Genomic DNA, 11,941 nt, shown 5'->3' on the forward strand with positions numbered 1-11,941 from the left:
GGTCGCCCCGCGATTGGCTGAGGGCCGGCGGCGGGTGGAGGCGGAAGCTCGCGCCGCCGGTAGCGGCCATGAGCCGGTTCGGGGGCCGCACGCGGGAATACCCGGCCCTGTCCATCGACCGCTTCGACCACGACAACCTGCGCGCCCGTGCCTTCTTCCTGTCGCACTGCCACAAGGGTGAGCGCGCCCAAGGGGATGGAGGGGGCCCCGTGTGTGTTATAGGCCTCCCCCTGTGTGTTTCACAGACCCACTCGGTGTGTGTCACCCCCCCCTCCCTGTGTGTCTCTCACCCTCCCCTCCCTGTGTGTGTGTCACTCACACCCCCCCGCCCCGTGTGTCACATCACCCCCCGCCCTCCTGTGTGTGTCACACCCCCTTCCACCGTGTGTCGCAACCCCCTCCCCCCGTGCGTGACCCCCACACCCCGAGTGATCCCGCTCTTCTCTCCCCAGATCACATGAGGGGGCTCCGGGCGCCCGCCCTGAAGCGGAGGCTGGAGGGCAGGTACGGGCTGGCTGCGGAGCGGCCTGAGGGGGGACGGGAGCTGCAGCCCTGAGGGGGGGCGACTGGTGCGCGGCAAAGCGCGGGCAAAACAGCTGATGAACTGCTGTTGTTCGTAAGTGACAGGGTCGGAAGCGGGCAGGGACACCTCCCACTAGACCAAGGTGCTCCAAGCCCCGTTCAGCCTGGTCTTGAACACTTCCAGGAATGGGGCATCCACAGCTTCTCGGGGCAACTTGTGCCATTGCATAACCAACTGCCCTGTAAAAAGCTTTTACCTTTTATCTATCTAGATTTTCAGTTAAAGTCATTCCCCTTTGTCCTGTCACTCTGTCCTTGTAAAAAGTCCCTCTCCATCATTATTATAAGCCCCCTTCAAGTACTGAGTGGTGGCAGTCTCCCCAAAGCCTTCTCTTCTGAGGCTGAACAACCCCAACTCTCTCAGCCTGTCTCCACAGGAGAGGTGATCTAGTCCTTGGATCATCTTCGTGGCCTCCTCTGGACCTGCTCCAAGAGCTCCATGTCCTTCCTGTGCTGAGGACACCAGCACTGGATGCAGCACTCTACGTGGGGTCTCACAAGGGTGGAGCAGAGGGGGAGAATCACTTCCCTCAACTGCTGCCCATGCTGCTGGTGATGCAGCCCAGGATACAGTTGACTTTCTGGGCTGTGAGTGTACGTTGCCATCTTATGTTCAATTTTTTGCCCACCAGTACCCCCAAGACCTTCTCTGCAGGGCTGCTGTTAATCCACTCATACTCCAGCCTTTATTAATACTGGTGTTTGCCTCAACTCAGGTGCAGTTGGCCTTGCTGAACTTCTTGAGGATCTCTGCTATTATTCCCTGGAAGAGCATGCTAACAGTGCTGTCTGTGCTGTGAAGGAGACCAGCAGTTTGAGACAGTTATTCCCCTCTAGCCAACACTTGTGAGACTTTTTTCTGGAGTACTGAGTCCAGTCCTGGGCTCTCTTGGCCAAAGAAACCCAAACAGGTGTCCTGTAGCAGGACCACAATGCTGGTCTGGAGCAGTAGTGTGTGATGTGTGAGGAGAGGCTGAGAGCTGGATGTCTTCAGCCTTAGGTGTAGGAGGCAATTGTGTCACTGTTTGCAGGTAGGGATAGTGAAGCTGGAGCCAGAGTCGTCTTGGAGCGGCAAAACGAAAGTGAAAGGGATGCCTTTTTCTCTGTGAGGAGGGTCAAACATGAGAATGGCGCCGGGGAGGTTGTGGGCCAGTTCCCAGGCACTGTTTAATTTCTTGGAGTAGATGTTTCATCTCCCCAGATGCAAGCAGAGAATCTCTCTTTGCTTGTCAGGTCATGCACGAGTAGGGAGTATTCTGTATTCTGCTGGGTGCTGGCTGTCCCAAATGCCTGTTCCAGGGGTGTGAGCACTCCTGAAACAGACCTTGGTGGGTATAGAAACAAGCAGAAACCACGTGTGAATGTATCTCACACTTCATTTATGTCTACACGAAACCATGCAGGCACATAGAGGGACGTTTGTGTTTGCTGTGCTGAAAAAAAGCCTGCAGGCTTCCTTCTCTGCAGGTCTCTTTGGATGAGACAGGGTTCTGAGATGGGTTTTGATGTGCTGGGTGCCAGGTGCTGATGTGTCGCTAGATTGTTCCTCGCCTCTACTTTAAAAAACACTTCTCTGTGTTTTTTGTCTCCTCACAGCTTGAAGGTTAAACTGTACTGCTCACCAGTAACTAAGGAGCTGCTGCTGACTAACTGGAAATATAAGTGTTGGGAGAATCATATTGTGAGTTGGTGTTTTTTTTTTTAATTAACACTTTCCAAGCAGTGATTCTTGGAAAGAGGAAGGTTTTGCTCCTCAGAAATGTCTAAATGTTGGTGCTGGTACAATGTTTCACAGCTTAAGTGTTTCCAAAAAGGTGCCTTTCCTGTTGCTTCCTATGTGGGATTGGTTTATTGCAGTTTACTGTTTAATTATTTTCCCTCCACAAATTTTTTTTCATTTTTTCTCAACTTTAGCTTTACATGGCCTTCATCTTTACATTGATCATTTGTATGTCTGTATTCATTTCCTTACATTACTCATGTCGCTTTGCTCATGTCCTTACTTAATTTCTCTTTTGCTTAATTTAAAGTCTCTTATTGCTTGAAGTATATATAATCTGTAGTTATATTATTTTTCTTTTACTTTTTGGACAATGGACTATCTCCAACATGGAAAAGTTTTAGTAATGTAAAATCACTGAAGAACTAAATCAGTTAACACAATTTCTGGTGTTTGGAGCCAAACTTAAAGTGATCGGTGTTATGTACAGGTGTGACTTGTGCTTATTTCCTTCCCTTTGCAGATGCAAGCAACATGAAGTTGAATTTTATTTTTTTTTACAGAAAAAAAAGAAATCACTTCTGCACTCAGGCATACATGCTCCCTGTGCTTTGTGGGTTCTGCTTCTGGTAATAGGGGACAGTGGGAAATGCTGTAGCACAGATCTGTCCTACAAGATCCACTGGTGTGCTTTAGGACTGGGATGTCTTGGGCTTTGCAGTCATCCAAAAATAAGGCATATGATTCAGCCACAGAAAGAAGAGCTGTTACTGTAAGAAGTCCAACATGCTCTAACTTTATTAGGCATGTACACTTGATTGAGGTATCTCCATTTCATTTTTAGACAACTTTTAGGAACCTCTTTTTTTCTACTGGAAATGGAAATTCACGACTAACTCTGGGAAAATGAGTTTAACAGGCTTGGCAATAGCTACAGTGAGTGCTAGAGATATGTTATGTAATGAAATCCTAGCCGTAAACATGAAGCACAAGGTTCTGTAAATCCTATAATGCAATTAATTTTTTTACAGGTTGCATTGGAAGTTGAAACTCCAACTCAGATTTCTTTAATAGATGAAACATCTGGTGAGGTAAGTTACAGGAAGAAAAATATTTGTATATTAGTAATGGGCAGTAATGCTGTTTATATGAGTATGGGATACACATCTTACCTGTAACATCCCAAGAGGACAAGCTGTTTTTAAAATGTATGTTCCCCTCCTCTCCTAGATGTCCAGCCAATGAATTCTATTTCCTTGCTTTGTTATTGAAGATGTCCCTGCCCGTATTGTGGATATTGGACTGGATGAACTTTGAAGGTCCCTTCCAGGCCAAACTATTCTGTGATTCTGTATTTTCTCCCCAGGAACCAAAGCACTCGAACTGTTCTGTATCCGACTTGCTTTATAATTACCTTACAATACTTGGTCCTCTATTCTGACATGACAGGATGGTCATTGCTCTTTAGTGCTTGTTGCAATGTGAAGAGACTCTCATGATTTAAATGCTAAATGCTGCAAGAGGACATGGAGAATAATGTATTGCTTTCACTGTGCTGATGAAAGTACTGGTAGTACTTACTACAGTGTGTAAATAGTGTTAACCCATCTATTCCAGAAAGAAGACGTAGTGGTAACACTTCTGCCAGCTGGTCACTGTCCAGGTTCAGTCATGTATGTCCTTTATACTCTAAATGTTTCTGCTGAGAAATTTGTTCTGTAGAGTTCTCACTAAGTACTGTTTTGGGAGTCTTTTTCTAACTAGAAGAAGCTAGTGAATTTAAAATTCTTACTTAGAGAAAATGCTATTGTGGCACAGCCCGCAGTCTTTGGTGAAGGTTGGAAAACCACTGTGCTATCTGGGGTCTGTCCAGATGGAAGTCATTGTCTTGGTGAGGTAGATTACTTTCCCCTATGCCTGAGTAACAACTTTTGTGGTTTCAACTGTGCTTAAAAATTACATACAAAACTGTGATTGAAAATAAATTCTCACTTTCTTAAGTATGATATTAAAAAGGAGGTGCCCAGCTCCAGATACAGATGTCTGATAGATGCCTTTGGCTTCAACAGGCAACTGTGCCAGCCTCATTAATTTTGTGAGGCTTTGGTCTTCAACTCTGATCGGGCTAGGCACAGGTTGATTTCCAGACATACTGAGTCTGAATTGTTTGGTTTTTCTGAAATTACTGTATGACCAAATTGGGCCCAGTATTTCTATTACATCCTACAGTAGTCATGTTGACTGCCCTAAGCAACAAATCACCACCTGGCATTTAATGGTTTATATTCCTGAGTTTGACTCAAATGTTGCTGTTTGCAGGTTTCTGTTTGAAGGTGAGAATGGCACTGTGCTGTATACAGGGGATTTCAGGCTTGCAAAAGGAGAAGCAGCCAGAATGGAGCTTTTGCATTCAGGTACCAGGTGAGCTAGTTGCAGGATTTAGAAAGAATAAAAGATCGTATGCCATGGACAATTCAGGAATACTGTACTATTTTTTCCTCATTTTTTATTCTGGATTAAATATAATTGCAATACTTCCCCGTTTGATTTGTTCTTTGTAATGAGGAAGTAGAATTGCTTCACTTCGAGAAGAGAGGAAGCAGTGTGTCTTAGTACTGTGGTGCAATGTTCACTCTGATACCACATTTCTCTCCTGCAGAGTAAAAGACATCCAAAGTGTGTATTTGGACACTACTTTTTGTGATCCCAAATTTTATCACATACCAAGTCGGGTAAGTCTAAATAAACTGTGAGACAAAAGGTCCTTAAAACTGCTAATTAATTTACCACCCCTCTGTTAGGTAAGTCTTGCAAAGCAATGCTATTTTGCATTACCAAATCACAGCACATGGAAAGTATCTTCAAAGATGATTCACAACATTTTCTACTCTTTTCAGGAGGAATGTTTAAATGGGATCTTGGAGTTAGTGCGAAGCTGGACCTCACTGTCTCGTTATCATGTTGTGTGGCTGAACTGCAAAGCTGCTTATGGATATGAATATTTGTTCATAAACCTCAGTGAGGAACTTGGAATCAAGGTAACGTTTCTTGATTGTTGCTTTGGAACAGATCCTCAGTAATGCTTGTGGCCAATCACCGAGCTGGCAGTGGCTTTTCAGGGGGCTGCTGTGAGTCACAGATGTGCCTTTTTCCATTAACTGCCCTTAAAAAGCTGCAGTTGTGCTCAAAATGAGTTAAATAGTTGATTTCAGTCTGGAACATTTGGACTTTCCAAAGAGAAGTTAATTTCCAGTTTTCAAGCTTAGTGTTTACCTCTCTCCCTTTTGTCTTGTGAATGATAAAAGCCATTTACATACAACCTTAACAATAGTTAGCAAATATATTCTGTCTTTCTGATGAATATTCATCCCTCTTCAGCATAGGAGACATGTTCTGCTTGTTCTAGATGTTCCAAGTTTGGGCTCACATGTTTAAATGCCTGCCAGCGTCTGGGGAGAGCGGGGAGAGCAGAACCACATCTGTATAGTTGCTCCAGCTGCAGTCTGGCAAACAACTGGGATAATGAAGCGTAAACTCTGCTTTCTCTAGGTGCACACAAACAAACCTGATATGTTCAAGAACATGCCAGAAATCCTGTGCCATGTTACTACAGACCGACACACTCAGATTCATGCCTGTCGACATTCTTGGGTATGGTTCTGCAGAGACTCTGCTGACTTTGCTCTCAAGTTCTGGTTATAGATGCTGTGTTTTGGGCCTGTTGTGCTAATGAAGACTGGTGAAATGGTGACTTCACATAAAGAAGAGTGAGAACTTTGATTAGTGGATTGAAGTTTAAAAAATGGAAAAATATATTAGCTTATGCTGGAAATAGTTTAGTTGTATTTGACACCTGGAAGTTGTACTTTTAAGTGAAGTATGACAAGCAGCAGATTGGATCATTCAGGTATTATCCATATAAATGTATCAAAAGCAGTGCAGATGAGGCCTGCTGTGGCCATGCACTGTGTGTTGTAGCATGTGGCCTTCCCTTTCCAGGATGTCTGTCAAGCTGGAGACTCCAGCTGAAAGGAGCACAGGTAGAAGCAGAGATGGCACGTTGGAACATTGATCTCTGTGACTGATTTGTTTTGCCAGCTGCACTAATGAAGCAAGGTGTGACAAAGAGTGTTTCAATTCAGTTAGAAACAAGAAAACCTGATCTGCCCAAATACTGTGTTGCTTTATTTTTGGGGGGGGGAAATATTCCCTATTGCACTTAATGTTTTATTGCATTGGACAGGATGATGACTGCTTCCGAGGGAACAGACTGCCCTGTGGGCTGACTTGCCAAAATGGAAATCCCCTGCACATAATTAGCATCAAACCCTCCACTATGTGGTTTGGGGAAAGGAAGAAGAAAACCAATGTAATAGTGAGGTGAGTATTTGGGCGACACAGAAACCTGTTTATTTCAGGAGCTTATCTTGCCTGACAGTTGTATAACTGAATCTCAAAATGGACTTCAAGAGCAGGTTATTTTTGCCTGTTGACTGAAGATGAAGAGCAGTTATCTAATTTTTGTGCCTCCTCTGTGTTTTAGGACTGGGGAAAGAACATACAGAGCTTGCTTCTCTTTCCACTCTTCATACAGCGAGGTTTGTATGCTTGTAGTGCTGAATATACAGTGATTAAGAAAATGTAGAGGAGTTTTGATTATTCTGGAGTGGATGACATGACTCAATAAAAAAAGAAGTCTTGTCAATATTGAGGCATAAGGGGACAGGAAGTTCTGGATGCTGAAGACAGAAACTTCTTTTATTATAGCTGCATTGAAAGTAGGGCAGGATTACAAGCCTGTTTTTTGTCCTCTGTTCTCAGTGTGTAAGTCACAATTGTTTTACCTGCCTTTGTATTTTAGATTATTGTGTAACTAATGCAATGCTTAAAGCATGGAGTTTTGTTCATCTACTGTGACTCAGTTTGGGGTAGGTTTGCCTTCTTTTCCTGCTGGTGTAGATAGGAATGTAATTTGCAACCTGCAAGTGTTTCCAGTGCTCAGCACTGACAAAGCCTCTGCTGGAGTGGAGTGCAAACCGAACACAATTCTCCAAGACATTTATTGTCTGGAGAGCATCTAGAAGACAACAGAGTAAGGCTTGGAAAAACTGATGTGTTTTGTCAAAATGGGCTTTTACAGGCGACTGAAGGGATACTAGAAAAAGTCTTTGACAAAGGGAATACCTGATCTGCACAACTAGGGACTTGAATTTCAGTAAGAAAAATGTAGGTTTGAAAAGATGGACAGCAGCAAGGACAGAGAAGTGTTGGATCACATTCCAAGTCTGTCCAGCCTTTTCTTTCAGAGATAGTGATGGTCTGTATAGATGTTAATTGCAGTGAGGTGTTAGGTGAGTTCTCAGCATCCTTTCAGACCTATTTTCTTGTTCCAAAGCTATCCACTTGGACAGCATTTAGCTCATGGGTCACACTGGTCTTTACATGAGACCACTGGTAGTATTTTGAGTGTGCTTTCATCAGTGCTACCTTTAAGTGAAATTCTTAACTGTTGATGTAACTTACCAAATTGCTTCTTCTTCTGTGGAATTTAGATTAAAGATTTCCTGAGCTATATCTGTCCTGTGAATGTGTATCCCAACGTACTGCCAGTGGGTGGGACAGAGGACAAAGTAATGGAAATGTAAGTGACAAATGGCTGCTGGATGGAGGTGGTCCAAACTCTGTTCTTGTAAAGACAACTCTTGAATCCTGGCCTCTCAGGGGAGGCACTGCCTTTTGCATTACTGGTCAGATAATTTCTTTTTCTTTTTTTTTCTATGTTCAGTCCAGCAAACTTGAGCTTTCTGAAGTACTGTATGCTGAGCTAAGTGTGAGAGTTTGCATTCCATATGCAACTTCTGTCTATGTGTAGAGGCTTTTCCACTGGTAAACTCTGGGTGGAAGCTGAATGCACATTCATCTCACTGTGTTCTGTGACCCATTTCTATTTCACTGCAACTTCTCAGAAGTTTCTTTTAAAGACTGTTTCTTTGGGGTCTTGAACTCCTCCTCTCTGCACAGCATCAGAGAGGGCAGTTCTCTTGTGCTGCTGCAGGTGTTGGCAGCTTAGAAAGTACCCTCACAAAGCAGGAAAGCAGTGGTGTTGCTCAGTCTAAACAGAACAGTACTCCTTTTTCTGGTCCTTTTTCTTCCTTAATTAAGAAAGGAGATTTTATACTTAACAATTATCAAATGAAACTGCAGACAGATTTTGAACCCTCTCACCTTGTCTCGCTAAGCAAGGAACTACCAACGTAGTTTTCAAATGACGTACATGTTTTAAGGTAAATATATTAAAATGACAGATTTTTACCTTTAAGCTGCCTAAGCTCACCAATGAATCAAGAACTTTGCCCTAGGTGTTGCTGCTTTTGCTTTAACATTTTTGCTGCAGTGCCTGTGAAAAGCACGGAGCAGCATACTTAGATCAACTTAAAAGATTTACTTCTGCTCCTGAAGGCGTCTGCTGAGTTCTAAACATTAATTGCTTTTCTCATTCTCATTTAATCACCCTCAGATTAAAGCCACTATGCAGGTCATACAGGAGAAACACAGAACCCAGGTACAAGCCCTTAGGAACACTGAAGAGAGTCCACAAGAGACAATTATCTGATACAGGTAAAAGTTCTGATGGTGCTACTGTATCTTAAATGAAAGTCTGAGACTAAGCAGAGGTGCCAAAAGCCTCAGTGTTCACCACTGTCTGTTTGTGTGTTCAAAGCAATTATTAGAAAGGAGAAACAGAAATTAAATGAACTTAGGTTTTAGGAAGGTGAGAGAGCACTAATTGTGTAAAAATGCACTTGTTTGCGGTCTTAAAATATACTTAAAGCTCAACAGCCCTTTCAGTTTTTGGGTAGAGTTCCTCCCTCAGTGCCAGACTAGCCCTAGGAAAGCTTGTTCTAACTGTCCCTCTGTGAGGCACTGAGCTGGAAAAGGCATGGCAAAACACTGTCAGTAATGTCCTGCAAAGTCTCCAGCTGAGTTTAAGAACTTTTTCCTCAATTTATGCTAAATGAATTTTTATTAAAACTTTGCTCTCAATAAGATTCTAGCAGAGGTGTGAACTTTACTTAGTGACTTTCTTTTTTTGTCCATTTCTTGACAGATGAAGATGATCTCTTTGATTCAGAATTAACTTCTGCAAGGCCTAAGATTCCAAAACAGCAGAGAGGAGAAAGCAGGCCCTCCAGCACAGAACAGTCTGAAAATGTGGAAGGAAATATTAATGAGAGCACAGAGAGTTACAAAGGAACCACAACTTACACCTCTCTCCAGGTAGATTTCGTGGACTGTGAGGAATCAAATGATGATGATGAAGATGAAAATGATGAAGAAGAATCTGAAAGAAGTACAGTTCAAGTTCTTTCCCATGAGCCAGATGCCACTTGCACAGCAAATTTCAGTGGAGTAACTAGTGGCCAACTGGAGTCTAACGCTGATGTCCCTAGCTGGGATGAATTCTTTATGTGTAATAAACTGGAGGAAAGCTCTGAAAATGAGGACAACATCCCATCTTCGGCAGATGCCGGTGGGTCCCAGTCACTCTTCAGCGATTCAGATGGAGTAAGTGACTCAACACACATCTCCTCCCAGAATTCTTCTCAGTCAACACACATATCAGAGCAGGGGAGCCAGGGCTGGGATAGCCAAATGGACACAGTGCTCATCACTTCCCAGGAGAGAAGCGCCCTGGACTTCAGCAAAGGTGGGAGCAGAGCAGTTGTTCCTGTGGCACAGGAGACTGCCAGGGACAGCCAGCCAGACAGTGACAGGGGGAAGCCACCAGGGCAGAACAAACCTTGTGCCTACAATGGTGCCTATGACTTGAAAAGCAAAGGCTGTGAGAAAGCTGCAGAGGCTGGCACTGCTCATGCTCAGGATGCACTGGTGGAACTAAGTGACAGCTCCAGGACTCCTGACCTGGAGCTGAGGAGGGAGTCCCAGAGCTCCTCTGACTTCGAAATTCCCTTGACTCCTGATGCTGAAGTGCCTCAGCCAGATAAACTGTACCATCTATACAAGAAGCTCGCAGCAGGTGAAAGCATACTCAGTGAGAAAAAAGTCTCCTGAGGACAGGTATAACTGATTACATCCTGGTTATACCCAAAATGTTTATTAATACCTGAATTCTTTTTCTCTTTAGTGCCAGTCACTATCTGCAGCTATGCTGAGTTATGCATTTTTTTTCCAGAAATATCTTAATGTCAGAACTGGGAATTTGCAGCCTGTGTAACTTTATTGTTCCTTCCATGAAATACTGAAAAAGAAGTATTCCTAGGAAAGACTGTAAAAGCCTTCTGCCTCCCAAGGTTCATTTCTCCAGGACTGTAAGTAGACAAAAAATGGACCAGGCAACAAAACTAAGCACAGAACACTAAATGAAATTTAGTGTTTATCATGAGCTCTAAGAGTTTGCCTTTGTAACGTGATCTCAGGCTTTAATACAATACCACAGTTAACTGTGGGGAGGAACACATATTCACTGTAGTTGTTTTTCAAAACAACTGCAGAACAGATTAGAAAATTACTGAGAATATGAGGGGTTTTAAATTTGTTCTTAAATCAAATTGTTCTTTTCAAGAAGTCTCTCCTTACACTGAGTGGTGTCACCTGACCTTACTCCTGAATAAGGTACTACACACCTCTGTCTATGCTTTAACTCCAGCTCCTTGCAAGCAACTTGTCATCAGTTCCTCCATGTTTTGGTTTGTTCTGAATTGTTTTTCAGAAAAACTTAAAATCCTGTGGTTCCCAAGACCCAACCCTGGCCTATTCTGGCAGGTAACTCAGAAAAAGAAGGTAATCTGTGGTCTCAAACAGGTGGTTGCATTACTTAAAGCTCTTGTGCTACAAAATTTCACTTCCTCTGCAGCACTGTGTGGACTTCAGTGAATTCTTTCTCCAATGAAAACAATTCTCTATGCATGTGTGCCATTGTAACTCTCTCTGCCAAAATTATTAGCTTCTGCCGTGGAAATGTAATTCAGGTTTTACTTAAACTAAAGTGCCTACAGAATATCTAAACCACAGAAGTCATCTAAAAATCCCTGATGTTTCCCATCCAGGTCCTCTTAAGTCCCAAAGAATTAAAGACTAGATTCTAGACCATCTCTCCCCTCTGAGAGTGCCTTGAGTCTATGCCATGTTTAGAAGTATGTGAATGTTAAACCAGCCAGCATTCTGACACTGGGAACAGGGGCAGGAGGGGACAAAGCACTGCTGTGACCTATATATGATTTTAAGGATATTCAAGATCCATGTCACCTTGCCCACTGTTTGTGGTATTTGTTAACATAATTTCCAAACGTGCTTTATCAACTTTTATGTTTTCTTAGCAAGCCTCAGTGGAACTGCTGTTACAAACTACCTCTGTGAATAAAGTCGGAGAGACAACTACTTCTGTTGGCTCATTTTGTATCTGTGCTGTGCATGTAAGTTCAGGGCTACCTTTACTGGGTGCTCAAATACACAGGAACCCAGTCTGCTTCAGGTGACTTGACAGTGTAAATTTATACCAGTTGTTACCAGCCCTAAACTGAAAACACATGATTTCCTGATGGTCACTCTGCTGGAGTCCCTAAAGTTCTAGAAAATTTTGGGAACAGGACAGGAATTAAGAGGTTGCAGTCTTAAAGC

At 43.2% G+C, this 11,941-nt stretch overlaps 1 protein-coding gene across 5 annotated transcripts; it reads left to right on the forward strand.

Annotated features, from left to right (window-relative positions):
• Positions 1 to 47: 47 nt before the first annotated feature.
• Positions 48 to 11,701, forward strand: DCLRE1C (DNA cross-link repair 1C). Of its 5 annotated transcripts, XM_071552763.1 has the most exons (15): positions 48 to 177; positions 453 to 504; positions 2,179 to 2,263; positions 3,334 to 3,393; positions 3,920 to 3,975; positions 4,622 to 4,723; positions 4,962 to 5,034; positions 5,200 to 5,340; positions 5,852 to 5,953; positions 6,546 to 6,682; positions 6,846 to 6,900; positions 7,855 to 7,943; positions 8,820 to 8,920; positions 9,411 to 10,381; positions 10,497 to 11,701. In XM_071552763.1, exons 1-14 carry the CDS (start codon positions 69 to 71, stop codon positions 10,373 to 10,375), a joined length of 2,127 nt encoding a protein of 708 aa, XP_071408864.1. In that variant the 5' UTR covers positions 48 to 68; the 3' UTR covers positions 10,376 to 10,381; positions 10,497 to 11,701. The 5 variants fall into 5 exon arrangements, with proteins under 5 accessions (XP_071408864.1, XP_071408863.1, XP_071408865.1 ...); XM_071552762.1 differs by having other exon boundaries at positions 9,411 to 11,701; XM_071552764.1 differs by lacking the exons at positions 48 to 177; positions 453 to 504 and adding an exon at positions 524 to 616 and having other exon boundaries at positions 9,411 to 11,701.
• The last annotated feature ends 240 nt before the right edge of the window (positions 11,702 to 11,941 follow it).

This window comes from Pithys albifrons, chromosome 3, assembly GCF_047495875.1.
Source record: "Pithys albifrons albifrons isolate INPA30051 chromosome 3, PitAlb_v1, whole genome shotgun sequence".
Taxonomy (NCBI): Eukaryota; Metazoa; Chordata; class Aves; order Passeriformes; family Thamnophilidae; genus Pithys; species Pithys albifrons.

What these genes read in the sequence shown, in the direction of transcription:
- DCLRE1C (XM_071552762.1), top strand. Translation starts at nt 69, where the DNA reads ATGAGCCGGTTCGGGGGCCGCACGCGGGAATACCCGGCCCTGTCCATC. An exon ending in TAGATGAAACATCTGGTGAG is followed by an intron (nt 3,394 to 3,919) that starts GTAAGTTACAGG and finishes CATCTATTCCAG; the next exon opens with AAAGAAGACGTAGTGGTAAC. An exon ending in TTTATCACATACCAAGTCGG is followed by an intron (nt 5,035 to 5,199) that starts GTAAGTCTAAAT and finishes TACTCTTTTCAG; the next exon opens with GAGGAATGTTTAAATGGGAT.